This window comes from Hippoglossus stenolepis, chromosome 2 (genome assembly GCF_022539355.2).
Source record: "Hippoglossus stenolepis isolate QCI-W04-F060 chromosome 2, HSTE1.2, whole genome shotgun sequence".
Classification (NCBI taxonomy): Eukaryota; Metazoa; Chordata; class Actinopteri; order Pleuronectiformes; family Pleuronectidae; genus Hippoglossus; species Hippoglossus stenolepis.
The window spans coordinates 22829481-22853825 of NC_061484.1; the positions used below are offsets into that span (position 1 = coordinate 22829481).

At 41.6% G+C, this 24345-nt stretch overlaps 2 protein-coding genes and 3 non-coding genes across 11 annotated transcripts in view; 2 read left to right on the top strand and 3 right to left on the bottom strand.

Annotated features, from left to right (window-relative positions):
* LOC118121712 (protein kinase C beta type) overlaps window positions 1-10576 on the top strand; it is a 32010-nt gene extending 21434 nt beyond the window's left edge. Inside the window, exons 7-17 of one of the 5 annotated variants that reach the window (XR_004698392.2) lie at window positions 273-407; window positions 499-595; window positions 1156-1299; window positions 1395-1568; window positions 1649-1740; window positions 2486-2548; window positions 2646-2784; window positions 2897-2977; window positions 3054-3161; window positions 3568-3727; window positions 7888-8026. Coding sequence is in view for 3 of the 5 variants with exons in the window: in XM_035177785.2 (XP_035033676.1) it covers window positions 273-407; window positions 499-595; window positions 1156-1299; window positions 1395-1568; window positions 1649-1740; window positions 2486-2548; window positions 2646-2784; window positions 2897-2977; window positions 3054-3161; window positions 3587-3727; window positions 7888-8040 (1327 nt within the window). In the remaining 2 variants the exon portion in view is untranslated. Of the gene's footprint in view, window positions 1-272; window positions 408-498; window positions 596-1155; window positions 1300-1394; window positions 1569-1648; window positions 1741-2485; window positions 2549-2645; window positions 2785-2896; window positions 2978-3053; window positions 3266-3567; window positions 3728-4205; window positions 6569-7887 lie in introns of those variants that run through there. The other 4 variants (XR_004698391.2, XM_035177785.2, XM_035177775.2 and 1 more) reach the window with 4 other exon arrangements.
* A 2164-nt stretch (window positions 10577-12740) lies between these two features.
* cacng3a (calcium channel, voltage-dependent, gamma subunit 3a) lies at window positions 12741-19345 on the top strand. Of its 3 annotated transcripts, none has more exons than XM_035178143.2 (4): window positions 12741-13343; window positions 16274-16357; window positions 17187-17327; window positions 17749-19345. In XM_035178143.2, exons 1-4 carry the CDS (start codon window positions 13133-13135, stop codon window positions 18318-18320), a joined length of 1008 nt encoding a protein of 335 aa, XP_035034034.1. In that variant the 5' UTR covers window positions 12741-13132; the 3' UTR covers window positions 18321-19345. The 3 variants fall into 3 exon arrangements, with proteins under 3 accessions (XP_035034034.1, XP_035034044.1, XP_035034063.1); XM_035178153.2 differs by having other exon boundaries at window positions 17187-17264; XM_035178172.2 differs by lacking the exon at window positions 17187-17327.
* Window positions 19346-20944: 1599 nt separating this feature from the next.
* On the bottom strand, window positions 20945-21026 carry trnal-aag. Its single transcript has one exon. It is a non-coding gene; the product is annotated as a tRNA-Leu (tRNA).
* Window positions 21027-21550: 524 nt separating this feature from the next.
* trnal-aag lies at window positions 21551-21632 on the bottom strand. Its single transcript has one exon. It is a non-coding gene; the product is annotated as a tRNA-Leu (tRNA).
* A 1361-nt stretch (window positions 21633-22993) lies between these two features.
* Window positions 22994-23075, bottom strand: trnal-aag. The gene has a single exon. It is a non-coding gene; the product is annotated as a tRNA-Leu (tRNA).
* Window positions 23076-24345: the final 1270 nt, after the last annotated feature.

Sequence of the window (24345 nt, forward strand, 5' to 3'; positions counted from 1 at the left end):
GTCACGTAAGCACGCAGCGAACTGGAGCTCGTGCCAGTGACCCTGTCCTCATTCTTTTCCCTGCTTTTGCTTGTTGATATTCCGGCTGTTCTAGAATATTGTGACTACTGGGAAATGTACAGGCATGAAAAAATGTCAAATGTGGAGGCTTTTACCAGAATAAATAAAGAGAGATGTGAAGGATTAAGCTTTAAAATCAAATTATCATTTTTTAAATCTGTTTTCAAGCTCCTTCATCTGACTGTCCCTCCTTTTTTCCTCTCGTTTCCTAGCAACCTAAAAGAAAGTGACAAGGACCGCCGTCTGTCGGTGGAGATCTGGGACTGGGATTTGACCAGCAGGAACGACTTCATGGGAGCCCTGTCCTTTGGGATCTCAGAACTACAAAAACAAGGGGTAGATGGATGGTAAGACGTCAGGTTGAAGAAGGGAGAGATGGAGGAGAATTAGGAAAATGTTGAAATTTAAAGTTTGCTCTGTTTCTGTTGTGGGGTTCAGGTTTAAGCTGCTGTCACAAGAGGAAGGAGAATACTTTAATGTTCCTGTTCAGCCCGAGGGAGAGGAGGGCAACGAGGAGCTTCGACAAAAGTTTGAGGTGAGACTCACAGTAACTGATCTAGTTCAGACCTGGTATTAACTAGTGATCTGATCTCAAGTGGTCAGCACTAAGTTCAGGTGTGAACGCACTAAAATCTGTGTTCAATGCATCCTGAGATCCGATCACTCAGACCACATTAGAAGGGGGTCTGGGACATGAAGATACTGCCTACTCCGCTGACGTCCTCTGACCCACCACAGTTTCACTCTTCTAAAATCTGTAAAATCCTTCTCCATAGCAAAGCTGCGCGAGATTCATTCAGCCCCTCCTGAGTCCACTCGCTCTCTTTCTCTCTCTCGTGCGCCGACACACACACACTCACAAGCGCTTCCAACAGAATTAATTAAATCTATGGCGGTAACAGGGGAACATGTGAGAGAAAGAACTTAACGCTGTCCACTTGTGATCACATCTCTCAGGACGGATGTTAATACCAGGTCTGAACAGGGTCAGAGACCTAAAATGAGGATTGTTTTTTATTTCTGCTGCCCTTGTGTTTTTTTTGTAATATAATCCCTTTATGTTCGTTCCCTGCCTTTAATTCCCTCTCTCCGCAGAGAGCCAGGGTTGGTCCAGGGAAGCCCACAGACTCGTCCTCCTCCTCCTCGATGTACAAGTACGACAGCAATGGCAATCAGGACCGTGTCAAGCTCTCAGACTTCAACTTCATCATGGTCCTGGGAAAAGGCAGCTTCGGCAAGGTGATGCCTCGTGATGAAAAATTCGAACAAACGGCTGCTAAAGACATGAAACTCCCCCTGATGTTGATTTCTGCACTCTTCATTCACATCGTCAGGTGATGCTGGCTGAAAGGAAGGGCACGGACGAGTTGTACGCCATCAAGATCCTGAAGAAGGATGTGGTGATCCAGGACGATGACGTGGAGTGCACCATGGTGGAGAAGAGAGTCCTCGCTCTGGCGGGGAAACCACCTTTCCTCACTCAGCTGCACTCTTGTTTCCAGACCATGGTAGAACCCATCATGAAGAAACATTTATCCCTGATCTTTACTCTCCTCTCCTTCCTCACACCTTCTTCTTTGTATCCTAGGACCGATTGTATTTTGTGATGGAGTATATAAATGGAGGAGACCTCATGTACCAGATCCAACAGGTCGGCAAGTTCAAGGAGCCTCATGCTGTGTGAGTACACACACAGGGAGGAGATGAATAATAGGACGTTTTATGTGATCATAACAATGTTGTTGAAAGTGGAAAACACAGTCTTTTATTTCCCGACTGTGCTCAGAGTTTTTTGTGCTCCTTGTTTATTTCTTCTTGCTGCTACTTTAGATAAAAGCTTATTAAACTAGAGTAGCACTCAGTAGAACCCGAACCCGACCTCGCCTTAAATTCAATCAAACCGTTCCCAATTGCACACGCTCATAGATATTAGTCCCTTAAATATGTCAGATTTCCCCCCCCCATCAAAGTGCATTAATTATACCCTGCAAAATCTGTGAAGATGTAAAAAAGAAAACAACAAAAACGGTTGTTTCTTCCAATGTTAAAGAAAGTGAAGTGAAAATCCTTGGGACCGCCCCCTGATCTGGATCCGCACCAACGTTGAATGGGTTACTCCCTGACCAGTAGCACATCCTTACACCAAGTTTTGAAAACAAAGCCTCCTTCAGCTGATAACATGGGAAGGAGCTGTTTGGTTAAAACCTGCAGGAATCCATTAATAAGTTAGTTGAACACGTAGCGTTTAAAGACCCTTGTTAACAATAAAATGGGTTTACATTCAGTGTTACTCAACAAAACTTATCGTGTATCATTGAGGTCTAACAAGTGTTGAATCCCTCGTCTTGATAAAACATTTGTATTTTACAGCACACATGAGATCCATGTCAGTATATTTCCAAAGTGCTGTTTGTCTGTATCTCAGGTTTTATGCTGCAGAGATCGCCATCGGACTCTTCTTCCTTCACTCCAAAGGCATCGTGTACCGGTGAGTCAGCGTCGGTCTGCCGGTGCCGGTAACAACCATTTCAGAGAAGTTAGTCTGTTTAAATCTCCTGTGTGTATTTGTATGTGTGTGTTTTCAGGGATCTGAAGCTGGACAACGTGATGCTGGACTCTGAGGGACATATAAAGATCGCCGACTTTGGCATGTGCAAAGAGAACATGTTGGACGGAGTGACCACGAAGACTTTCTGTGGAACACCAGACTACATTGCTCCAGAGGTTTGTTTATATGTCTAAATGTTGCCTGGCACATGACTGGTTGTCTCTTTCTTTTTCATTCTAATCATTTCGCTTGTGATTGAGACTCAGGAGTTTATCATGTGCTTTGTAGATCATAGCCTATCAGCCTTATGGGAAGTCTGTGGACTGGTGGGCCTTCGGAGTGCTGCTGTATGAAATGCTCGCTGGACAGGTTTGTATGCACCGTTTACTTATTTTAAGGAAACACCAGCACCTGAAAATCACATGCAATATTTGTGCTCCTCCAGCCGCCTTTTGACGGGGAGGATGAGGATGAGTTGTTTCAGTCGATCATGGAGCATCACGTCTCTTACCCCAAATCCATGTCCAAAGAAGCTGTTGCCATCTGCAAGGGGGTGAGGGCACACACTCGAATAGCACACAGGTCCAATCTAAACCCACTCCCACTGAATACAATCGGGGGTTGAGTTTGAAAATTGTTGGAATCATTTTGGATTATGTAAGTACACAAATCAGCAAAATATATCCCATAGGTCTCATTGTTTTTAGACATTTTGAGGAAGAATTGTTGAATATTACATCTGTAAGGCTCTTATCTATCTGTGGTCCCTGGATAGATATTGTGGGGGATGAAAATTAACATGGAGTCAAAAGAAATCATCGCACACAACATAATTATTGTACATTGTACAGCACTAAATAATTACATGGAAAACAAATCTTTATTAGGCACTATCTGAAATATGAAAAGCAGAAGCTCACAACACACACACACCCGTCCTCGTCCAAACTCTCGTATAGTGTCTGTGTGTGATTTTAGCTGATGACCAAACACCCAGGTAAGCGTCTGGGCTGTGGTCCAGAGGGCGAGAGAGACATCAAGGAGCACGCCTTCTTCCGTTATATAGACTGGGAAAAACTGGAGAATAAAGAGGTCCAGCCGCCTTTCAAACCTAAAGCTGTGAGTATATTATATACACACACACACATACCTGACAAATATGACCAGAACTTCACTGATTACCCTAAAGATTTGACACTCAATGCACTTAGTGGAACTTTCAAGGTAAGTCCTAGGAACGTTTAGCTTGCTCATCCCCCGAACCCAACCATCACCTGCCATTGGTCACTACTCTGACAAATGCAGAGCTGAGATTTGTGAGCGTAGTCACCAATGATGAAGCTGAGATATCACTGGCTCACATATGGACCAATGGAAATCCACAGTCTCGGCTGTGAGTGATTTGATTGGTTAATGCCATGTTTTAGTTGTATTTCTCTTTTTTCTCTTTGTCGTTTGTTGTTGTCCTTTTTTTCTCTCCATCCCTCATCGAACTCACTCCATCCCCCCCGCATCTCTCTCTCCATCTCTCTCTCTCTCTCTCTCTCTCTCTCTCTCTCTCTCTCTCTCTCTCTCTCTCTTCTCCTCTCTATGGCAGTGTGGGCGTGACGCAGAGAACTTTGATCGCTTTTTCACGCGCCACCCCCCAGAGCTGACCCCCCCAGATCAGGAGCTTATAGCCAACCTGGACCAGGAAGAATTCCAAGGCTTCTCATTTGTTAACCCTGAGTACCCTCACTCAACCCAGTGACCATGCCACATCTCTCTGAGCTGCACTAGTAATCCCCTACACCTCAGAAACATACACAAAACATAGAATAAATGTGAAAGAAAATCTGCATAAATTCATATCCAGGCTGCATTCATCAGGGGGAAACCTTGAAGACATAGTTTGGCATTTTGTGAACTACACTTATTTGCTGTCTTAACCAAAGTGAGATGAATAGGTTGATATCAGTCTCACTTTGGAGCGTTAAGTACGGAGCTAGAGTCTGGGACTGGTTATCTTAGTTTAGCATAACAGGAACAGGCCCAGGAAAACTTAGCGCTCCAAAATATGCTTGCCAGTTTGTGCTTCTCGTTTGTTTGTCCATCCATCATCTACAACTCTTATCCTTTGAGGGGTATAGTGGGCGCTGGAGCCAATCCCAGCTGACGTTGGGCGAGAGGTGGGGCTCCACCCTGAACAGTTTGCCAGTAATCCGCAGTAATCTTGACGAGCCAACTTCCATTCGTTCAACAGCAGCGGATGCTAGTTTGCGTATAATTTGGCAGATTTTCCCGAAATTCGATTAAAATTAGCTCTGCGTTTGGATGCTATAGTCGTTTCTACATTTGTTCTTGTGCAGAAATTACCCATAGATGGTAAAACATCCTGATTCATAAACTTTACTTACTAAACGTTCGTAAACTTTACGAGAACCAGTTCGCAGTTTCCCCTGTTTTAAAGTGTTTTATGCAAAGCTAGGTTAACTCGGTCCTGACTTCAGCTCTTTACAGAGTGTGATCAATACAATCATCTAAATCTAAGAAAGAAATCAAATCATTCCTCCAAAATGCCAAACTATTCATTAAACCATGTTCGGATGGAAATGCAGACAGGTGCTCAATGCTAACAATCAGGAGAAATGGTCAGATATCCATGTGTGAAGTTGCCAGTAGGAGACTAGTCTTGTTTTGGTTGGTTAAACACGTCGTCATGTTACACTGCTGCTCTCATATCAGCTCCGGCTGTGTATCTGTCTCTAGTGCAGAAGTGTTGCTCGCCCCGGCTGCTCAGACCGGCAGGTTCAGGTCGGGAGTCCGACCTCGGGCCGACCTGAACCTGCCCCGTCTCTGTGTCACCCTCCCTGTAACTGCATATCGACACCGACGACCTATCAGTAATATTGATGAGTGTGCTATGACCACATATTCCTACAGTGTAAGTGAAAACTGACCAGTTGCTTTGCCTGTGATCGTTTGAGAACCAGTTTCCTGACGTCAACTTTATTTTTTGTCTTTTGGACCATCCGTCAGTGTTGTAGTGAGCTTATCTGGAAATTCTTGCTGATTCCATTTTCAACCAGTCGAAGGGTCTAAGTATTTCTACGTACGAGAGTGCAAGTGTGCGTCTAGTTAGAGATATTTGACAGATGGCTCATTACTTTTCTACTGATCCATTGCTGAAAACCTTCACCCCATAACACTGTGTTTTTAATGACAGACGGCATATCTCTCAGCTTGTAAACAACCATTTTTGGCGAATTTCACATATGACGGCGCCCCGTAGGGACGTGTAGAGCTGATAGGTTGTTAGCTCATAGAAACAGGATGTCCAAAAGTGCCAAACCATAGGGAATCTGAAGGTGGTGTGAGAAAAAAAGATTGTCCTCAACAACTGTGACGAAGGGCAGCCATCTTGTGCCATTTTTCAGTACATGTATAATTATTAGAATATTAGAATATGCATTATAGCTGTATGTGATCTCAAACAATACAATACCCATGGAGAATCAGTTTCATAAATGAAATGAATTGTCAGAGAAGACGAGTGTTTCATTGTGAGTCAGGTTGTATTTTCTTTTTTTTGTAAATGTGTAACGATGCAAGGTAGTGATGTGTCAAATCTTGTTGTTTGAGCTCGTATCAAAAAGGGGGGCGGCGGTAGCATGTGGACGTCAAAGATTTCTGTTGTATAAAGACGATTCTGCCAGATGAAGGAAGTGAGCGCTTATTTTGATGATGATGATGAATCAATGATGGCAAAACGAGAGATATAACAGAATAAAAATATATATACTGTATCGGAGAGATGTTTGGATAACTTGTTCTGGATGAGAGAGATGCTTCTGTGGATTGTGTAATTGTCCTGTATGACTGGAAAATGATAATATACTCACTGGTGCCTACCAGACTACATGTGCTGTGTCCGCTTTGTTACTGCTGCTACACCCAAAATAAAGAAACTGCATTTACGTACATTTATTTGGTTGCTCGTCGAGAGTTCGATGGGAAAATTTATTCCATTCTCATATCATATATTTGCTATACGAATACAGTTTATCATTGTTGTTATTATTATATCATTAATCTAACTTATACACACACATGCCTCATACACAAAACTGAGCTGAGTTAGTGGTGAGTACTGGGACCAGTGGTAGAGCTGGGAAAGTTTGCAGCACCTCCTCGTTTCAGCCTGAAGCCCCTGTGATGAGACAGAAGGAGGAGGTAGGAAACAAAACGCTTTGTGTGATGTGTGTGATGTGTGTGATTCATGTGTCTTGCCTGGGGCTCACTGCTTCACTTCCCTGTGTGAAATCCTTTCCGGTTGTGGTCTGGTGTGCAGCTGGTCTGTTTTTATATCGACCCTCGTTTGTTCTGTACCGGAACGTTTTCCTCTCTCTGGCTTCAGACGTTCGTCTCGGATCTTTCTGCATCTGTGCTGTTGATATGTTTCGGGTGGGTCTCTTCCATTTTTAATTTTTTTGACTGTCGCTGGGGTTGTCGGCCGGGTGTGTTTGTTCTTTGTCAACCTGCAGTCTTGTTTGGAATCAGTGTGTTTTGCCGAGTCTCGACTTATTGTGGCGCCTCCATTAACAGATGATCAGAGGTGTGGACTGACTGGACTGAGACTTCACAAACCCAAAAGACATTGACTCATGACCACTGGTGGAAGTATCAATACCACTATAAATATACTCCATTCCAAGTAAAATATCTGCCCCATGAATATAAGTAAAAATATGAAAGTATTCAATATTCATACTTATTGTTTGTGATTTCCTGATTCTTAATCCTCTAGATTCAGAATAACTGGATTTTCTCCTCAAGTCAAAAGATTAAAGCTGCACTCACCAATATTTTTTATGTTAATTATAACATTTTAAATTTAACTTAACTTTCACCATTAAAGGAATAAGTTGAATGTGAAAAAATGCTGCATTTATAAAGCAGTTTTTAGCTTGACTTTGACTACATGTGAATATATTTAGTTTGAGGAAAGGGTTCTAACAATTTGTTTAGGCTTTGAAACACAAACCTTTGGACGTTGGACAGACTTGAGACTTGTGTTTTACAAAATACTGACTTTGTCCACCTCTGCCGACGACCAGAAATATGTCTTTGTTTGCTGAAACACTCAACCTCCCTCGCTTCCTCCTCTATTCTTCATCTTTGTGCTTCCACGCCACTTGTCCTTCCTGCTCGTTGTCAACCTCGTCCTTAAACGCTGCACAAATTCTCTAGAACCGTATTTCTAACTCATCGCCCCCCCCTCTCTCTTCTCTCCACGGCAGAAATCTCGCTCCGACGTCGGCAACTTCGACAAGGAGTTCACCAAGATGGCGGTGGAGCTGACGCCCACGGACAAGCTCTTCATCATGAACCTGGACCAGAACGAGTTTCAGGGCTTCTCTTACACCAACCCTGAATTTATTATACAAGTCTGACGAGTTCCTGCTGGTTAGACGCAGCCCAGACAAGACTTTTCTCCGATCCGTGCAGCCCAGTTACATTTCACCGAAGAGTCGTCAAGCATCTCATCGGCCCCGGCTGGACTCAAACCCCCTCAAACATACACACACACATACAAACTCAACACACAGCAGCATCTAAACTGGGCAATAACCTTTCACAACCACACTGGCTACATAATCACTTCAACAAGCAGAAGAATTAAATGTTGCTATCCGCTGGTTGTTCGCAGTGGGACTGACTTCGTCCACCACATGGTAATAGTGGTCAAATACCTGAACACTTGTGTAGTATTCATGGGACCTCGTGGTGAACACGTCGATACAGTGGCTGAAGAGCAGCAGTCACAGTGAATGTGTAACTGTGTGTATGTGCGCTATCGATCCACAGCAGCGCGTCTTTGTTTACTTGATTTCCCTCTCTTCAGCCTGTAAACATTGCGTCATGAACATTCCATGATCAATATGTCATGTATGTGCTCACAAACACACACACGTGTCTTTGCAGGCTGCAGTTTGGAGGGAAGGAAGGTTTTTGAATTATCAAAGTCCAAAGGCCCTGTTCTTCAAATGTGGCTGATCAGGCTAAATTGATCCAGTTTATTCTCATCCAGCTAATGGAAAGCGGTTTCAGGATTGACTGGTTCATCTTTGTGCCGGCGGTTGCGTGAGGTAGCTGAGTTGGGAGATGTAACAGTTCTTTGATAAAACGTCTAAAAACACCTAGTCCTTATATACTTTTGTTAATTTGTGTACGTACATTATCCTAAATGTTTCCAACAATGTTGGGAGAAATCAGGATTTTTCTGAATAGCGTCATATCCCCTCTGCCCGTATAACTTTCGGGGCTAACGACGTATGATGAAGGAAAAACGCGCCGCTAGCACGTTAGCGCTTGTCTTGGTCATTCGTAATGGATCACGGTTATTCATTGCCCTTTGCTGCGTAATGTGAATTCAACCTAATACACCAGAACATGATTTTGTGCCTGATTCAACTCAGGTAGATTTATATCGGCAGTCGTGGTGAAGACAATTGCCATGATCCCATGCTGCTTCACGATGTCCTCAAACTATAGGTCTTTTATTATTGTTTTAATTGAAAGACCCCTAGTGGCTGAAGCTGCAAAATATGCCCAACAGAGGTAAAGCCTCTTGTTAGTGGGTCCATCCATTGTCTATACTGGTTAACGTTTGAGGGGGAGCTGGAGCCAATCCCTGCTGACACTGGGCGAGAGGCAGCCTGGACAGGTCGCCAGGGCTGATGTACAGATCTATCTATCTTAAATTAAGAGTCTTCAATTCAGCGAAGCATTTCACTGGTGTTTACTTGTCTCATTTAACTCAAAGTGTGGAAACCCTTTGGAGCATCATGCAGAACAAGCCTGTTGGTGCATCAGCTGGGAGGTTCTCTGACTTTCAAAGATCCCAAAAGAAAAACCTAAATGTTTTCCATGTGCAAAGAACAGGGACCTAATTTATAACCTTGTGTCTAAGTTGGTCCTGAACTTAATCTTAAGCACGTCTCGTCTTCCAAATTGATGCAAAAAAAACCAACAAAAAAATATTTTAAAATGTCTCTGTCTCTTGCTTAATCTCTTTCTCCTTTCTCTATGGCACTGTGTATACAGTGGGTCAGTGCTGTGTAGGCCTATACAGTCTTTGTGGTGCAGCTCCTCTATGCATGCCATATCTGTTGGTACCGTAGTTCTTTAAAATTTACGTTTTAATGACACCACGGGGAGAAACTCCTGGCGTCTTGAATTTTATCAATGCAAGTCAGTTTTGGAATATCCACGCTCAAACTCAAGTTTTAGTTTCCATTCCGAATGCTGTGTACGCCGTGTCTAATAATGTGGAAATGTGCGTGGCTGAACGAGTTTGCTCTTCAAAGCACGGAGCAAAGACTGTTTGGCCGTCTGTGAAATGAACATATAAATTAGATGTAATAATTCTGTATGACTTGTGTTTCAGTGTAAGTTGTAAATAGGAACGGGATGTAGAGCTAGAAGTGGATTTCATGTTATGACACACTTCGCTACTCTTCCTCATCACAGCCACACCCCCCTTCGTCTCTGCTCTTCACCCCTGCCAGTGTCCCTTGTCATTTTTTAAAACTTTGTTTCCCATTTTATTTCTGCTCCTCTTCCTCTTCTCCTTCCCCATACCTCTTCATTTGATCTCTCCTTCTTTCGTTGTCCTTCTCTACTCCCCACTTTTCTCCAGCTGGCATTCACATGGGTATAGTTTTAGAGAGAAGGAACTTGGAAATGAGATCAGTAAAACAAGAGGGAGAAGGGGAAAAGAGGGGAGAATAAAGTGTTTACTATGCAAAAGGCAGGAGGAGAAGAAGAACAGGAGGATGATGAGGGCAACTTTTATAAAGCAAACCGAAGAAACAGTGTGACAGGACAGAATTCATGTGTTGCATGCGCCGTCTTTACCTGCGCGTGAGAAACACCTCCTGTATAACACCAACATTAAAATGAATTATCATGATACCATTTCAGTAACTCTGGCTCCTGTTTCTTACTTTCAAGGGTTATATACAGTATGTATTTTGATATATATATATATACACACACAGATCATTTAAAGGTACTTATACCATACTTTAAAAAAGCTTTAATATAAGTAAAAGTCGTGAAAAATGGGAAAGTATCCCTAAGTTACCTAAGTGAAAGTATCATCAGGAAAATGTACTATTAAAAGTACTTTGAGCAATAAAAAGTGAGCTGTGTTCTCGTCAACCTCTGATGATGTCATCAGTGACCATCTCAAATGGTTGTGCCTCACTCAATTCAGAGGATAAAAACATGGTTGCTATAGTAACAGCAAGTCCAGTTTAAGGTTAATGGAGGATTTTCTCCACAACTGCTCATCCAAAAAAGTGCTCAGTCGACACAACCACCAAGTTTGAAGTCGAAAAAGAGCAGTTGTCAATAAAATCAACAGTGAGAAAGAAAGATATATTAGTAGGATAACATTTGATTATTATGACTCATGCATGAATGTGTAAAGAGGGTTTTATGGTTGTAAAATGAGGTTTGGCTCATTTCACCTATTTTACACAAGCAACTAAAGATTATTTTCATCATGGACTAATCTTCACCTTTCTTTTTTTAGCTTCTTAGTAAATCAATAAATAATTTTTGGTTTGTAAAACCATCACAATTACCCTGAGCCCAAAGTGATAACTATGCATTGCCTGTTTATTAAAATTATTAAAATGAAGGTGTTATAGTTGCAAAAAAGATGTTTGTATGTTTTTTACATGAGAATTTATTCAAACCATCCACAAAACAGTAGCCAATGAATCACTTCACTAACTAATAAATGAACTAATGATGGTTCAATTCATAACAGATCTTCCTATATTATTAAATACATGTAAATAGAATAAAAGGTCCAATATATAATATAATGTATGAACTGTCTACTCTGGTAGTTTTGCTCTTCATAGCAACATCATGTGATTTTTTTTAATAACAGGCAGCTATATTTTTTATTTTGATTGCTTTTGCTTCTTCACACATGCTTACCCACTTTATATTCAAAGCCTTAAATATTAAAAAATCTCATTCCTTTTTTTCATTCAGATGCAGGGGCCTCGCTCTCCTTTTGTATTTGCTGGTGGATGTAATCCTGATGAGGATATTAATATGAATAACATGCAATGAATAAACAGCAGGGATATCAGCCTCAAAGCTCCTCAGAAATATTCCTTTTAATATTCATGGATGTAAGTTATTTAAAGTGTTTAAAATGCTCTAAAGTGTTTATATTTTACCAACAAATACATTAAATATGAAATAACACCAATTTAGAGGGAAATATTGCACTTCTACAACTGAGATCTAATGAAAAATCAGGAGATTCACTGATCTACTTTGTTATATATAGCTACAAAAATGTAATTTAATTAGAAATATTGAAATATGAAAATCCAAATATGGCATCAAAATCCCTCAGTAGAGCATATATCTCCACCAAGGCCCAACAATCTCCATATATTTAATCAAACTCCACCAAATACATTCACAGGTTCATAGATATCAGTCCCCTGAATGTTCTAAGATATTTTTCATGTCAGAAAACGCCTCATCTCACATTGTCAAAGAAAGTTAACCGTCCACAAGCAATTAGGCAACTAATCGAACAACTAATTCACCAACTATCCAACAACGCCAACCAATCACACAACCAACTAATCAACCAACCAACCTATCAATAACCACAACCAACAACGACCAACCGACCTGCCCCAAGTTCCAACCAACCAACACAACTTGGTTATATGCCCATGCTCATACACTGGGTAGGCCATGTTATTGGTCAGTTTTAGTGTAACTTGTTGACTTTTAAGTAAAGTTTTATTTCCAAAACACAATTTAGCATCTTTTACTTGTGTAAACATTTTGAATACTTATTTCACTCCTGCCTGTATGTGTCTGTTTAGTCTAATCTGCAGGTGTTTCTGTTTTTCTGGTCACTTCAGTGAACATTGAAACTACTGTGCTGCTGATGAACTGGTGGACAACACTGATCCAGCTGTAGGCCATACACACACACACACACACACACACACACACACACACACACACACACACACACACACACACACACACACACACACACAGGGCGGGATCATCCCTCAGCTGCTGTCAGTCAGAGTTGATCCACATTGAACTCGATGGTGTGAAGAGGAGCGCAGCTGCTGTTTGTTCTCTGTTGTCTCTAAACTTTTTGTTTTTGCGGGATGTTTTTCTCCACTTTTCGCTCCTCGGGTCGTTTCCTCTCTGATGTTTTTCCTCTGTGATTTTTCACCCATCAGCCACTTCCACTGATCCTCACATGGAAACATCTCAGCAGCTCTGCGCCTTTACGCACGAAGCTCCAAGGGTAAAATGACCCGTAACGAAACCGGCACAGTTTTCCACTTCATGCCAGTTTAGCGCATGTTGCAGAAGATGTGCACAGGGTTTGCTTCAGCTGCAGCAGAGTTAAGACACCGGGGGAAAGTTTGCAGCAGTTTCTGAGCCCCGCTGCTCTGGAGGACTCTGTCCGCCATGAGGCTGTGTAACCGGGGTATGATGATGCTGATGACCACGGCGGGGGCTTTCTGCGCCTTCAGCCTCATGACCATCGCAGTGGGCACGGACTACTGGCTCTACTCCCGCGGGATGTGTCGCTCCAAGAGCCAGAACGAAAACGAGACCGTCCGCAAGAACGAGGAGGTTCTGACGCACTCCGGCCTGTGGAGGACCTGCTGCACTGAGGGTAGATACACACTGATCCTATGGGAGAGATACTAGTCACGTTATATCATATCAATATTAATGTCATGTATCTAAGAGGAAGATAAATCCAAAGATAATGAAATACTTGATATTAATAAAGACACAAAAGTCTCATGGGCACAATAGACCCTTCATCTCCACAAGAGAGGAATATAACTTCATGTCTTTATAGTGGCTGATAAAGCAGTAGGCTTAACTATACGCTGTAATCATAATGTGAAATATTAGAAGTGATATTTTTAAATATGGGAGAACACACCCTGTGTTTCTATGACCACATCCAAGTTTAGGAAGTTGCAACACTATATAGGAAAAAGGTATTTACCGCAACCATTCAGATCATTAGAGACAAATACATAATAAGATGAGTTCATCCTTTATTAGTTTCACAATGGGGTGAAATGGACTCGGTGTTACACAAGTAGGCTACGTGTAATCATTATTTGCAAAATGTACTGAAAGTTTCAAAAGTTTTGATGCAGAAAAACAGCCACTGTCACAAGTACATCACTGCATTACTTTCATTTAATTTGTAGATTTTGGATATATATTTTAGAAATAGCAACAGGTCATATTTAAAAAATCAATCAATCAAATTTTACTTGTATAGCCCATATTCACAAATTACATTGTGTCTCATAGGGTTTAACAAGGTGTGGCATCCTCTGTTAATAACCCTCAACAAGAGTCAGGAAAAACTACCAAAACAAAACCTATTAACAGAATGAAAACCATAGAAACCTCAGAGAGCCACATGTGAGGGATCCCTCTGCAGGACGGAAGTGCAGTAGATGTGTAACTGAACACATCAACAAAACTACAATATTTACTACATTGATTAGAAGAAAAAAGCCTTTTTGCATTTTTTTATGGCACCAATGAATACATGTGGTCAAGTTAAACACAATATTTTTGTCCAATATATACATGTAGGCTACAGTATCTTATATTGCAAAATGATAAATAATATAAAGTATGGAAATACTCATATAATTAAAGTAGCTCAAAATTGTAAGAACAATACTTGAGTAAATGTGTTTAGTTACATTTCACCCCCAACATCCCCAGACTGATAGAAATAGTTGATTTTACAGGTACAATCCCAGATGAACTAAAATGGTAAAACAATTAACAAACATTTAAAAATGTAATTTTGTTGCAAATGCCAACAAATGCCACTGAGAGTTGATCTAAAACTTTGAGCCAAAAGTGGGAGTTAAAACTGATTTGTGACCATATTTTTTACTTTTAACTCTTTATCCTAAAACTAGTCTCGATCAGCCATCCCATATATGAGCTTTATATTTTTGATGATGACAAAATTTATGAAGGTGCATCTTGGGTGGGAGGGAGATAGAGAGGAGTTTTGCGTTCCATATATGTGATGACATTTTGAATTATTCATTGCTTTTTAATAGCCCCTCTCTCTCACCCCACATCCCCTGTTTTTTTTAGCTTTGCTAATTCTCTGAACTGTTCAGCTCTTCTTTCATTTCTGCCTCATTCACTTCCTTTTCATCCCTCTATTCCTCTCAACCTCTTCCTCTGTCTGTCAGCTCCAAAATGGTTTAATGGAGAGGTATCAAAACATGCAGAGGACATCGATGCCCCCAAACGCTGTGTGTGTGTGTGTGTGTGTGTGCTCTTGTACAGCTGTCTTTGTGAGGACCAGTTTGAGTTTACAACCAGCGAAGTGAGGACATTTTGGGAAAGTGAGGACATTTTAGTCGGTCCTCACTTTGTGACCCCCCCTTTAATGGAATGTTTGCGGGTTAAGACTTGGTTTTACAGTTAGGGTTAGAATTAGGTTAAGGGTTAGGCATTTTGTTTGGATGGTTAGGGTTCGGGTAAGGGGCTAGGGAATGCATTATGCCAATGAGTGTCCTCACTAAGACAGCTGAACAAACGAGTGTGTGTGGGCGTGTGTGTGTGTGTCCATCAGTTTGCATCACAAAAAGCCACCTTCAGGCAGACAGGCAGGGAAATGGGAAGCTAAATGCTGCCTGTGCATCATCTGGCGTAAATAATTACCAGACGATCAGTGTAGATTTCATCAGGTTTTTGAAATGTCTGGTTGGTTTTGTACTTTTCATTTCATATCTTTATTAGAAGGTTATTCATTCATCCTTTATTTAAACCAGAAGGTCCCATTGAGATACAATATCTCCTCTTCAAGGGAGTCCTGGTCAAGATGGGAAACAATGAACTAAAAATGTTCAAATATAAATACAGTCAGGTACAGATACACACATACAAAAAAACAGATAGATCTTTTTTTTAAGTGATAAAACAATAAATAGTGACCAACAGATTTAACAAAGATAGAGATGTAGATACAAAATAAGAACAAAAGTGGACAGACAAAAGATTTAATCATGACATGTGGAGGAATTACTGTTACTGTGGAGCTGGGTAATTATCATGCAACAACTAAATGATAATTATGGCACAAAGCTGCAGATGCTGAGAAATGATCCATAGCTCCTGGTTTCACACGTGACCTCATCTGTTGTCACAATAACTTGCCAAACAGTGAAGTGCTTCGTCAGTCACTGTGCTTCTCTCTCTGACCTGTTCACTGTGGCCGAGTTGTAACTGCTGAATTAGTCATGTTGCGGTAACCGTGGCGACTGAGTCAGATCATCAATACTGTTCAATCGGCGCTGCACATAGGAACATATTTATCAATAAATCCCTGTGTGTGGCCATGTTGGAAGGCACCACAGGGCCAAAGGTTACACAGAGCAGGCAAACACCAGTGCTGACAGAAGGAAAATCAACATTAAAATACATCAGAACCTTTACATGAATAGTGACGTAATTTTATTTATATATATAAATGTGTTGTAATGTAATGTATATATATATATTATAATCGAATGTAATTTCATTTCTTTGCGTTTTCTGCAGGGACATTTCGGGGCGTTTGCGCAGACATTGATCACTTTGCTGAAGACGCAGACTATGAGCAGGATGCTGCAGAGTATTTACTACGTGGGTAACACATGCACACAACAGCTTGGAGATCTGTTAGACCCCTACCCACACACGCAAATATGTGCCCTTCATGTGGCCTCGGGCAACCTTCAAACTTAAATCTTGTACAGAGCCACATGCAACCACGCAAACCTGCAGTCAAGTCATCGGAGTTCAAACCCCCGGACAGGTTCTGATTCAATGCCTGTGAGCGACGGCATGTTCAGTTGTCGCTGCGTCATCCTGTTGCTAAGTTCATTTTCATTCCTGGATATTTGCAGGAACGGACCGCGTCAGTCAAATACAGTTTTATAATGTATTCATTAATTAAAGATTTAATCTACTAATTTACAAAAAATCCGAAATACTCATCAGTCAAAATTTTCAATAATCATATTTATTCCAATATTTTAATAACAAGAACATTTAACACAAAAAAATATAGCCCAATAATAAATCTTAAGGCCATGGACCCCATCAGGACCCTGGGCACATGCCCTCTTTGCAAGATGTGGTAATCTGTCATTGCTTCCTATTGTTATTTTGAATTTAACAAAAATACTTGACCAAATATACATATTTGAAATGACATTTACATGATTCTCACTTAGAAGCAATATATAATTTTTTTGGTTGTTATGTTCTGGCTCAAGCTGCTGCCGTCTTTAAAAGTGGTGCAAATATTTAGAAAAGCAAGCAAACACTGGCATCACAGGTTTCCAGTTAAACTGTCCGGTCACTACAAATTAATCCACACATCAGAATTCAGAGTTTCCAGCGGCCATGGTATAAAACAACTTGAACGGACCTCATTTCATTATCCTCTCTCCTCTCCTCTCCTCTCCAGGAGCCGTCCGAGCGTCCAGCCTCTTCCCCATCCTCAGCGTGGGATTGTTATTTCTCGGAGGCGTGTGTGTAGCTGCCAGTGAGTTCTACAAGTCGCGCTACAACGTTATCCTCAGCGCGGGTATACTCTTTGTCTCTGCAGGTCAGAAACAAGCGCTCATAACAAAGCATCCATTCTTGCGTTATGTTCATCATCTGATAAGACGTCATCGCTTTGGTTGTATTAGTGAGCAACAAAGACCCTTTTAGGAGGAGAGGGTGTGGATGGACGGGTTGACAAAACCGTAGCAGTTAAAACTAATAGTTGACCTTTGACCTATAGCATACCCATAGCACGCTCCTATGGATTAATAGCACCTTGTTGTTTTGCATCAGCCTCTTTGTCTGACACATCTGTATGAACCAGGATGAAGTGTGAACATCTGATCTCTGAGGTTTTCTAAAATTCGTGACACAATGTTTTTAGCAGGAGGAGAATTTGTCTTATTTAATTTTTACTGTGTGTATTTTCTTATTGTCTGTCTTTGAATTGTAGTGATGTGACTCCCTCTGAACTCTTCCAGGTCTCAGTAACATCATCGGCATCATCGTGTACATATCGGCCAACTCAGGTGACCCCAGCCAGAGCGACAACAAGAAGAGCTACTCGTACGGCTGGTCGTTTTACTTTGGCGCTCTGTCCTTCGTGCTGGCCGAGATGGTGGGCGTCCTGGCAGTGCACGTGTTCATAGAGAAACACAGGCAGCTGCGCACGAAAGGCCGGCCTTCCCTCATAAAGCCACCCATCTCCCGCAGCTCGTCTTACTACCGCCACCGCTTCTACCAGAACCGCTCCCGCCGATGTAGCTACAGGAGCAACCACAGCGCAGCGGACTTGACCATGCAGTCCTTCAGAGCGTCCTTGGTGCAAGAGCGAGAGCCGTCCCTCTCTGCCGAATCCAAAGTCGCCGGCATGGCAGGTTTGCCCACACCAGGGACAGTGGACTCAGAATTCATGCTCTACACGCTAACCTCGCCGCTCAAAGACGGAAAGGTTGACATGGCTGTGGATGATTTGAACCATGCTGCTGCTCACAACAACACAGAGATGCTGCCTGGAAACTGTGCTGCCAACAGAAGGACCACGCCTGTGTGAGCGGACATTAACTGCAGGAGGGACATGTTCAGTGATGAAACACAACTTAAATGAGGGGAGAACATTGACTTTGAGGAAATCCTCACCTCTTAGGTAAAGCAAGAGGAAAGACTTTGGATATCAAAGTAGAGGGTGCGTCGACTAGTCTGTTGATTTCTTGATTCATTGTTTGGTCTACAAAATGTCAAAGAACTGTTGAAACATCTTTTCCCAGAGCCCAACGTGACGTCTCTAAATTATTTGTGTTGTCAACAGGGCAAAACTCCAACGAGAGTCAGTTTACAATTTTATAAAATAAATGAATTCAGCTAATTCTTATGATTGCGATTCTGGAGTCAGAGAATGACTATTAAGCTAGAATGGGACTCAGCAAAGCACAAACCTCTGCCAAGAACCAACAGCTGCCTCAAGCTGCACCAAATTTCACACACTCATAGATATCAGTCCCCTAAATGTGCCTGGTTTAAAAAAAAAAAAATCAAGATCCATGAAAATTATTTTTTTTTAATCCTATCTCGCAATGTTAAAGAAAATTCAAAAAAATCCTGGATCTGCCCCAAATTCCATTGATTCTTCGCTGACCCATTCCGCATCCTTTCACCAAGTTTCCTAGAAATCCGCACATACCTTTGTGCTCTTTCTATGTTTTTTTGCTTCGATATTACAGTTTCTACATCTGTAGAGAGCGCGAACGAGTGTGCATTGTAAAACAAGTATGTGTGTGTGTGAGACACGGTCACACAGAGAGAGACAGAGAGGAGCAGCAACCAGGAAATTAAGAATACACTGAAAATGAACACACGCACATGGGAGTGACGTAACTGTCCTGTTCCTGTCCTGCTTTTGTGGACCGAGGCACAAAATCGAAACCCCATTTGATGCATTAAACTCTCTCTATCCGTCTCTCACTGTGTTCGCGTGCCATTGTGTTTTTTTGCGTGAGCATCTGAGCATGCAGAAGGTCGTTCCCCTGTGGTTGTGCCATCGAGTCTCTGTTTACATCGAATAAAGCTGAATAATCAACAGAATCTCTCAAAATGTGCTTCAGAAGGAGACAAGTGTTGTTCCAGGTGTCGTGTTGTTTTTCTGTTGTGTCGTACAGCGCTCCTCTCTGGTGTCTGCGTGAGGAGGGAACAGGGGACAGGAGAAAATGTCTGAGCCAAGTACAAACATGTAAGCAGAGGCACAAACACTTTCGAAAAATAATGGACTCCCCTGAACTGCCTTAGTGTGTGTGAACGTGCATGAGCAAGCTGTATTAGTGACGATGGCAGCTGACAGCAGGCGGACTGAGAAACCTGATGTGTTGCCATGGCAGCAGCATCATTCAGGCGAACATTGTCTGTTGGATTCAGATCTGGCGACTGGGGAGGTCATGGTGCATCATCATGACGAGTGCACTGCCCGTTCTACAGCTGCCTGTTTATTTGGCCTGTGGTGACGCTCGTTGCAGCTTTTCTTCCTGAAACGGTAATAGTGACCTGCAGTAACTGAGCCGCAGCAAATAAAGACCTGCACAAAGAGCCGTTCACCTGTTTATTCAAAGTCTCAAAGAAAATTTAAATAGAGTGTATCATGTGTCCAAATTTAACACTGCATTTCCCTGGGCCCCTAACAATACACAAGCCAACTCGAGCTGTGGGAGCCACAGTCAGACAGATTTCTGCAATTATTCAATAAATGCAAGAAACAATCAGAAAATGGTAAATTGAGGGGACAGATTGAGCAACAAAACTCCGACTGTGGCATTCAAAGGATGATTGGTTGATTTTAAGAGGAACAGAAAAAATATTCACCGGTCCATTACACCACCAACACCACCCGGGACTGTCGACACCACATTCTGAACTATGTGCCTCGGGAGAAATCATGATTCATCCGATCAGGATGCGTTTTCTAGTCTTTAACCGTTTGACAGGAGTAGAACCCGGTGTAGTCTTTTGCTGTTGTAGCCCATCTGCCTCATGGTTTGATGTGTCCATGATGCTTTGCTGCTCCCCAGAGGAGTAAAGAGTGGTTATCTGTGTCACCACAGCCTTCCTGTCATCACGTCTGGACAAACCTCCTCATCAACAGAGCTGCTGCTCCAGAGACTGTTGGGTGTAAAAATCCCGGGAGATCTGCTGTTTTATTCAGAAACACTTAATCCAGCCGGTGTTGTAACAACAATCATAGCTCAGTCAGTGACATCACATTTTCTCCTGTTCTCATGTTTGATGTGAACATTATCTGAAGCATAAGCTACAGACAAACCAAACCAGTTTGGATTTAAGAAATGCTTTTAATTGGGTCTGTGTTTAGATACTATTCCGATGAAAGATATTTTTAGGTATTAGGTCTTTATTGATAGGACAGAGTTTAAAGGGGGGGGGGGGTAAAATGGGTTCTCTGTTTCATGATCTCAAGGCTTTGTGTTGTGCTCACTGTTATCATTTCAGTTATTATAAAAAAAAGGAAGAGGAGGAGAAAATACAGGAGCATAAATCCAATGCCTACGATTTTCAAACTGTGTTTTCAGTTACATTTACAATGTCCATTGTTCAAAGGATGTTGACATACTTGATCACATGATTTAAAGCAGAAGGACCTTTGGTCTTATCGTGGATCTCTTCGTGGGAAAAACCTGGCAGTGGTGGGATTTGAACCCACGCCTCCGAAGAGACTGGAGCCTTAATCCAGCGCCTTAGACCGCTCGGCCACACTACCCTGTATCTATTAGAAAAGATGTCTTGTTACAAAAAGTCAGTGGACATATATAGGATATGAATTAGATTTATAGAATAGTAGTGTATACTTTGCATTTGCTAAGTCAGAATGTGTTGTTATGTGGCTGATGTTCACAACAGAAGCACATTGTGGTCGATTTACATTTTTTCTGTCACTCTGACCCTGTTCAGTCCTGGTATTAACATCAGTCCTGAAAGATCCGAAAACCACGTTGCCATGTGTGTCGGTGTCACACATTTTGTTCCTCCAATTCGTCGTAGGTCTGTTCTTCAACTGTTGATAATGCCCCTTGGAAATGGTAAACAAATTGACAGGTTGTACACAGTTCAGGCTTTGGATTGCAAAGTATTTATTATTAAGTATAATTAAGCATTGCAAATACCTCTGCATTTATTCTCAGGTCCTTTTTCAGTCACATTGATGACAAAACCCTGATCATCGTGAGACAGAATTTCAAGTTGAAGGACTTTGGTCTTGTATTAGATCTCTTCATGATAAAACCTTGGCAGCGGTGGGATTTGAACCCACGCCTCCGAAGAGACTGGAGCCTTAATCCAGCGCCTTAGACCGCTCGGCCACGCTACCTTATATACGACCAAAAAGACATCTGTTTACAACCAGTCAGTGAATATATACAAAGGATATAAATTATATTTATTAGCATTTGCTAAGAGAGATTGGAGCCTTGATCCAGCACCTTGAACCACTCAGCCATGCTACCCCATATCATCTAATAAATATATCCCAATACACCCAGTCTATGTGGAGTGTTAATCCAATTTACTGTAATATTGAACAGACCCATTGTATGACTAAGAAATTTAGGATAAATGTTGGCTATGCTGTGCATATTCCATCCAGTGAAAAATATGAAATATTTGAAGGGTCAATTGATCTGAATTACTGCATTTTTACTCAATTGTGATTTTCTTAGCAGATGATGCAAAAATGTTTTTGGACAAGACCATCCCATTTTCAACTGTGGTTCCATCAACTGTACAACCCACCATGGTACTTCCAACCACCCCTTCACTTGTGATTCCTCCATGCAGAGTCCATGTTTGCAAACCTGCACCTACCTGAACCCTCAAAACTCTGTAACCCAACCAGACCCTTTACCCTTTACTATCTCCAAGGCAATTCCAAACCAACCTGAACCAGTTAACAAATGATTTAGAACCTTAGCAATTTAGGAAGAGCAGACAGACGACAGTATCGAAAGTATTTTGACCCATTCACTCTCTGCCGTTTTGGCTGTTATAACAATGTCACCTGATATTTGTGGGACAGTATTTCAAGTTGAAGTATTTCTTATCCAAAACCTTTTCATGATAAAACCTCTGCAGCGGTGGGATTCGAAGCCACGCCTGCTAAGAGATTGGAGCCTTAATCCAGCGCCTTAGACCGCTCGGCCACACTACCCTGTATCTATTAGAAAAGATGTCTTTTTACAAAAAGTCAGTGGACATATATAGGATATGAATTAGATTTATAGAATAGTAGTGTATACTTTGCATTTGCTAAGTCAGAATGTGTTGTTATGTGGCTGATGTTCACAACAGAAGCACATTGTGGTCGATTTACATTTTTTCTGTCACTCTGACCCTGTTCAGTCCTGGTATTAACATCAGTCCTGAAAGATCCGAAAACCACGTTGCCATGTGTGTCGGTGTCACACATTTTGTTCCTCCAATTCGTCGTAGGTCTGTTCTTCAACTGTTGATAATGCCCCTTGGAAATGGTAAACAAATTGACAGGTTGTACACAGTTCAGGCTTTGGATTGCAAAGTATTTATTATTAAGTATAATTAAGCTTTGCAAATACCTATGCATTTATTCTCAGGTCCTTTTTCAGTCACATTGATGACAAAACCCTGATCATCGTGAGACAGAAATTCAAGTTGAAGGACTTTGGTCTTGTATTAGATCTCTTCATGATAAAACCTTGGCAGCGGTGGGATTTGAACCCACGCCTCCGAAGAGACTGGAGCCTTAATCCAGCGCCTTAGACCGCTCGGCCACGCTACCTTATAAATGACTAAAAGGACATCTGTTTACAACCAGTCAGTGAATGTATACAAAGGATATAAATTATATTTATTAGCATTTGCTAAGAGAGATTGGAGCCTTGATCCAGCACCTTGAACCACTCAGCCATGCTACCCCATATCATCTAATAAATATATCCCAATACACCCAGTCTATGTGGAGTGTTAATCCAATTTACTGTAATATTGAACAGACCCATTGTATGACTAAGAAATTTAGGATAAATGTTGGCTATGCTGTGCATATTCCATCCAGTGAAAAATATGAAATATTTGAAGGGTCAATTGATCTGAATTACTGCATTTTTACTCAATTGTGATTTTCTTAGCAGATGATGCAAAAATGTTTTTGGACAACACCATCCCATTTTCAACTGTGGTTCCATCAACTGTACAACCCACCATGGTACTTCCAACAACCCCTTCACTTGTGATTCCTCCATGCAGAGTCCATGTTTGCAAACCTGCACCTACCTGAACCCTCAAAACTCTGTAACCCAACCAGACCCTTTACCCTTTACTATCTCCAAGGCAATTCCAAACCAACCTGAACCAGTTAACAAATGATTTAGAACCTTAGCAATTTAGGAAGAGCAGACAGACGACAGTATCGAAAGTATTTTGACCCATTCACTCTCTGCCGTTTTGGCTGTTATAACAATGTCACCTGATATTTGTGGGACAGTATTTCAAGTTGAAGTATTTCTTATCCAAAACCTTTTCATGATAAAACCTCTGCAGCGGTGGGATTCGAAGCCACGCCTGCTAAGAGACTGGAGCCTTAATCCAGCGCCTTGGACTGCTCGGCCACGCTACCCTATTTCCAAGGGAAAAGCTGTGGTAACCAGGCTATCACGACTACAAGATGGTTCGCATCTACCTTGTGAGCCTTAACTTACCCTAATGCTAACCAACATTTAGTGACATCTAGTGGTAAAGTTGCATGTTGCAGCTGAATATCCCTAACCTCACCCTTCCCTTCCAAACATGACAGAGAACCTGTGCAAACCTTCAGTTGCCATAACAACTCAAGAGGTGTTTAGTTTGTCCAGTTTGGGCTGCTGTAAAAAAAATGGTGGCCTCCGTAGAGAGGACCCGCTCCAGATGTAAATATAAAGGATTTAAATATAAAGGTAAAGAAAACAAACAATTTGGACAATTTAGATGAAACAAACTCACTGGGGTTATTTTATATTTTGCCAATAGATGCTGTTCACATAAATCTTACACACTGAACCTTTAAGTTTGGT

What these genes read in the sequence shown, in the direction of transcription:
- cacng3a (XM_035178143.2), top strand. Translation starts at nt 13,133, where the DNA reads ATGAGGCTGTGTAACCGGGGTATGATGATGCTGATGACCACGGCGGGG. An exon ending in GAGGACCTGCTGCACTGAGG is followed by an intron (nt 13,344 to 16,273) that starts GTAGATACACAC and finishes CGTTTTCTGCAG; the next exon opens with GGACATTTCGGGGCGTTTGC. An exon ending in TATACTCTTTGTCTCTGCAG is followed by an intron (nt 17,328 to 17,748) that starts GTCAGAAACAAG and finishes GAACTCTTCCAG; the next exon opens with GTCTCAGTAACATCATCGGC.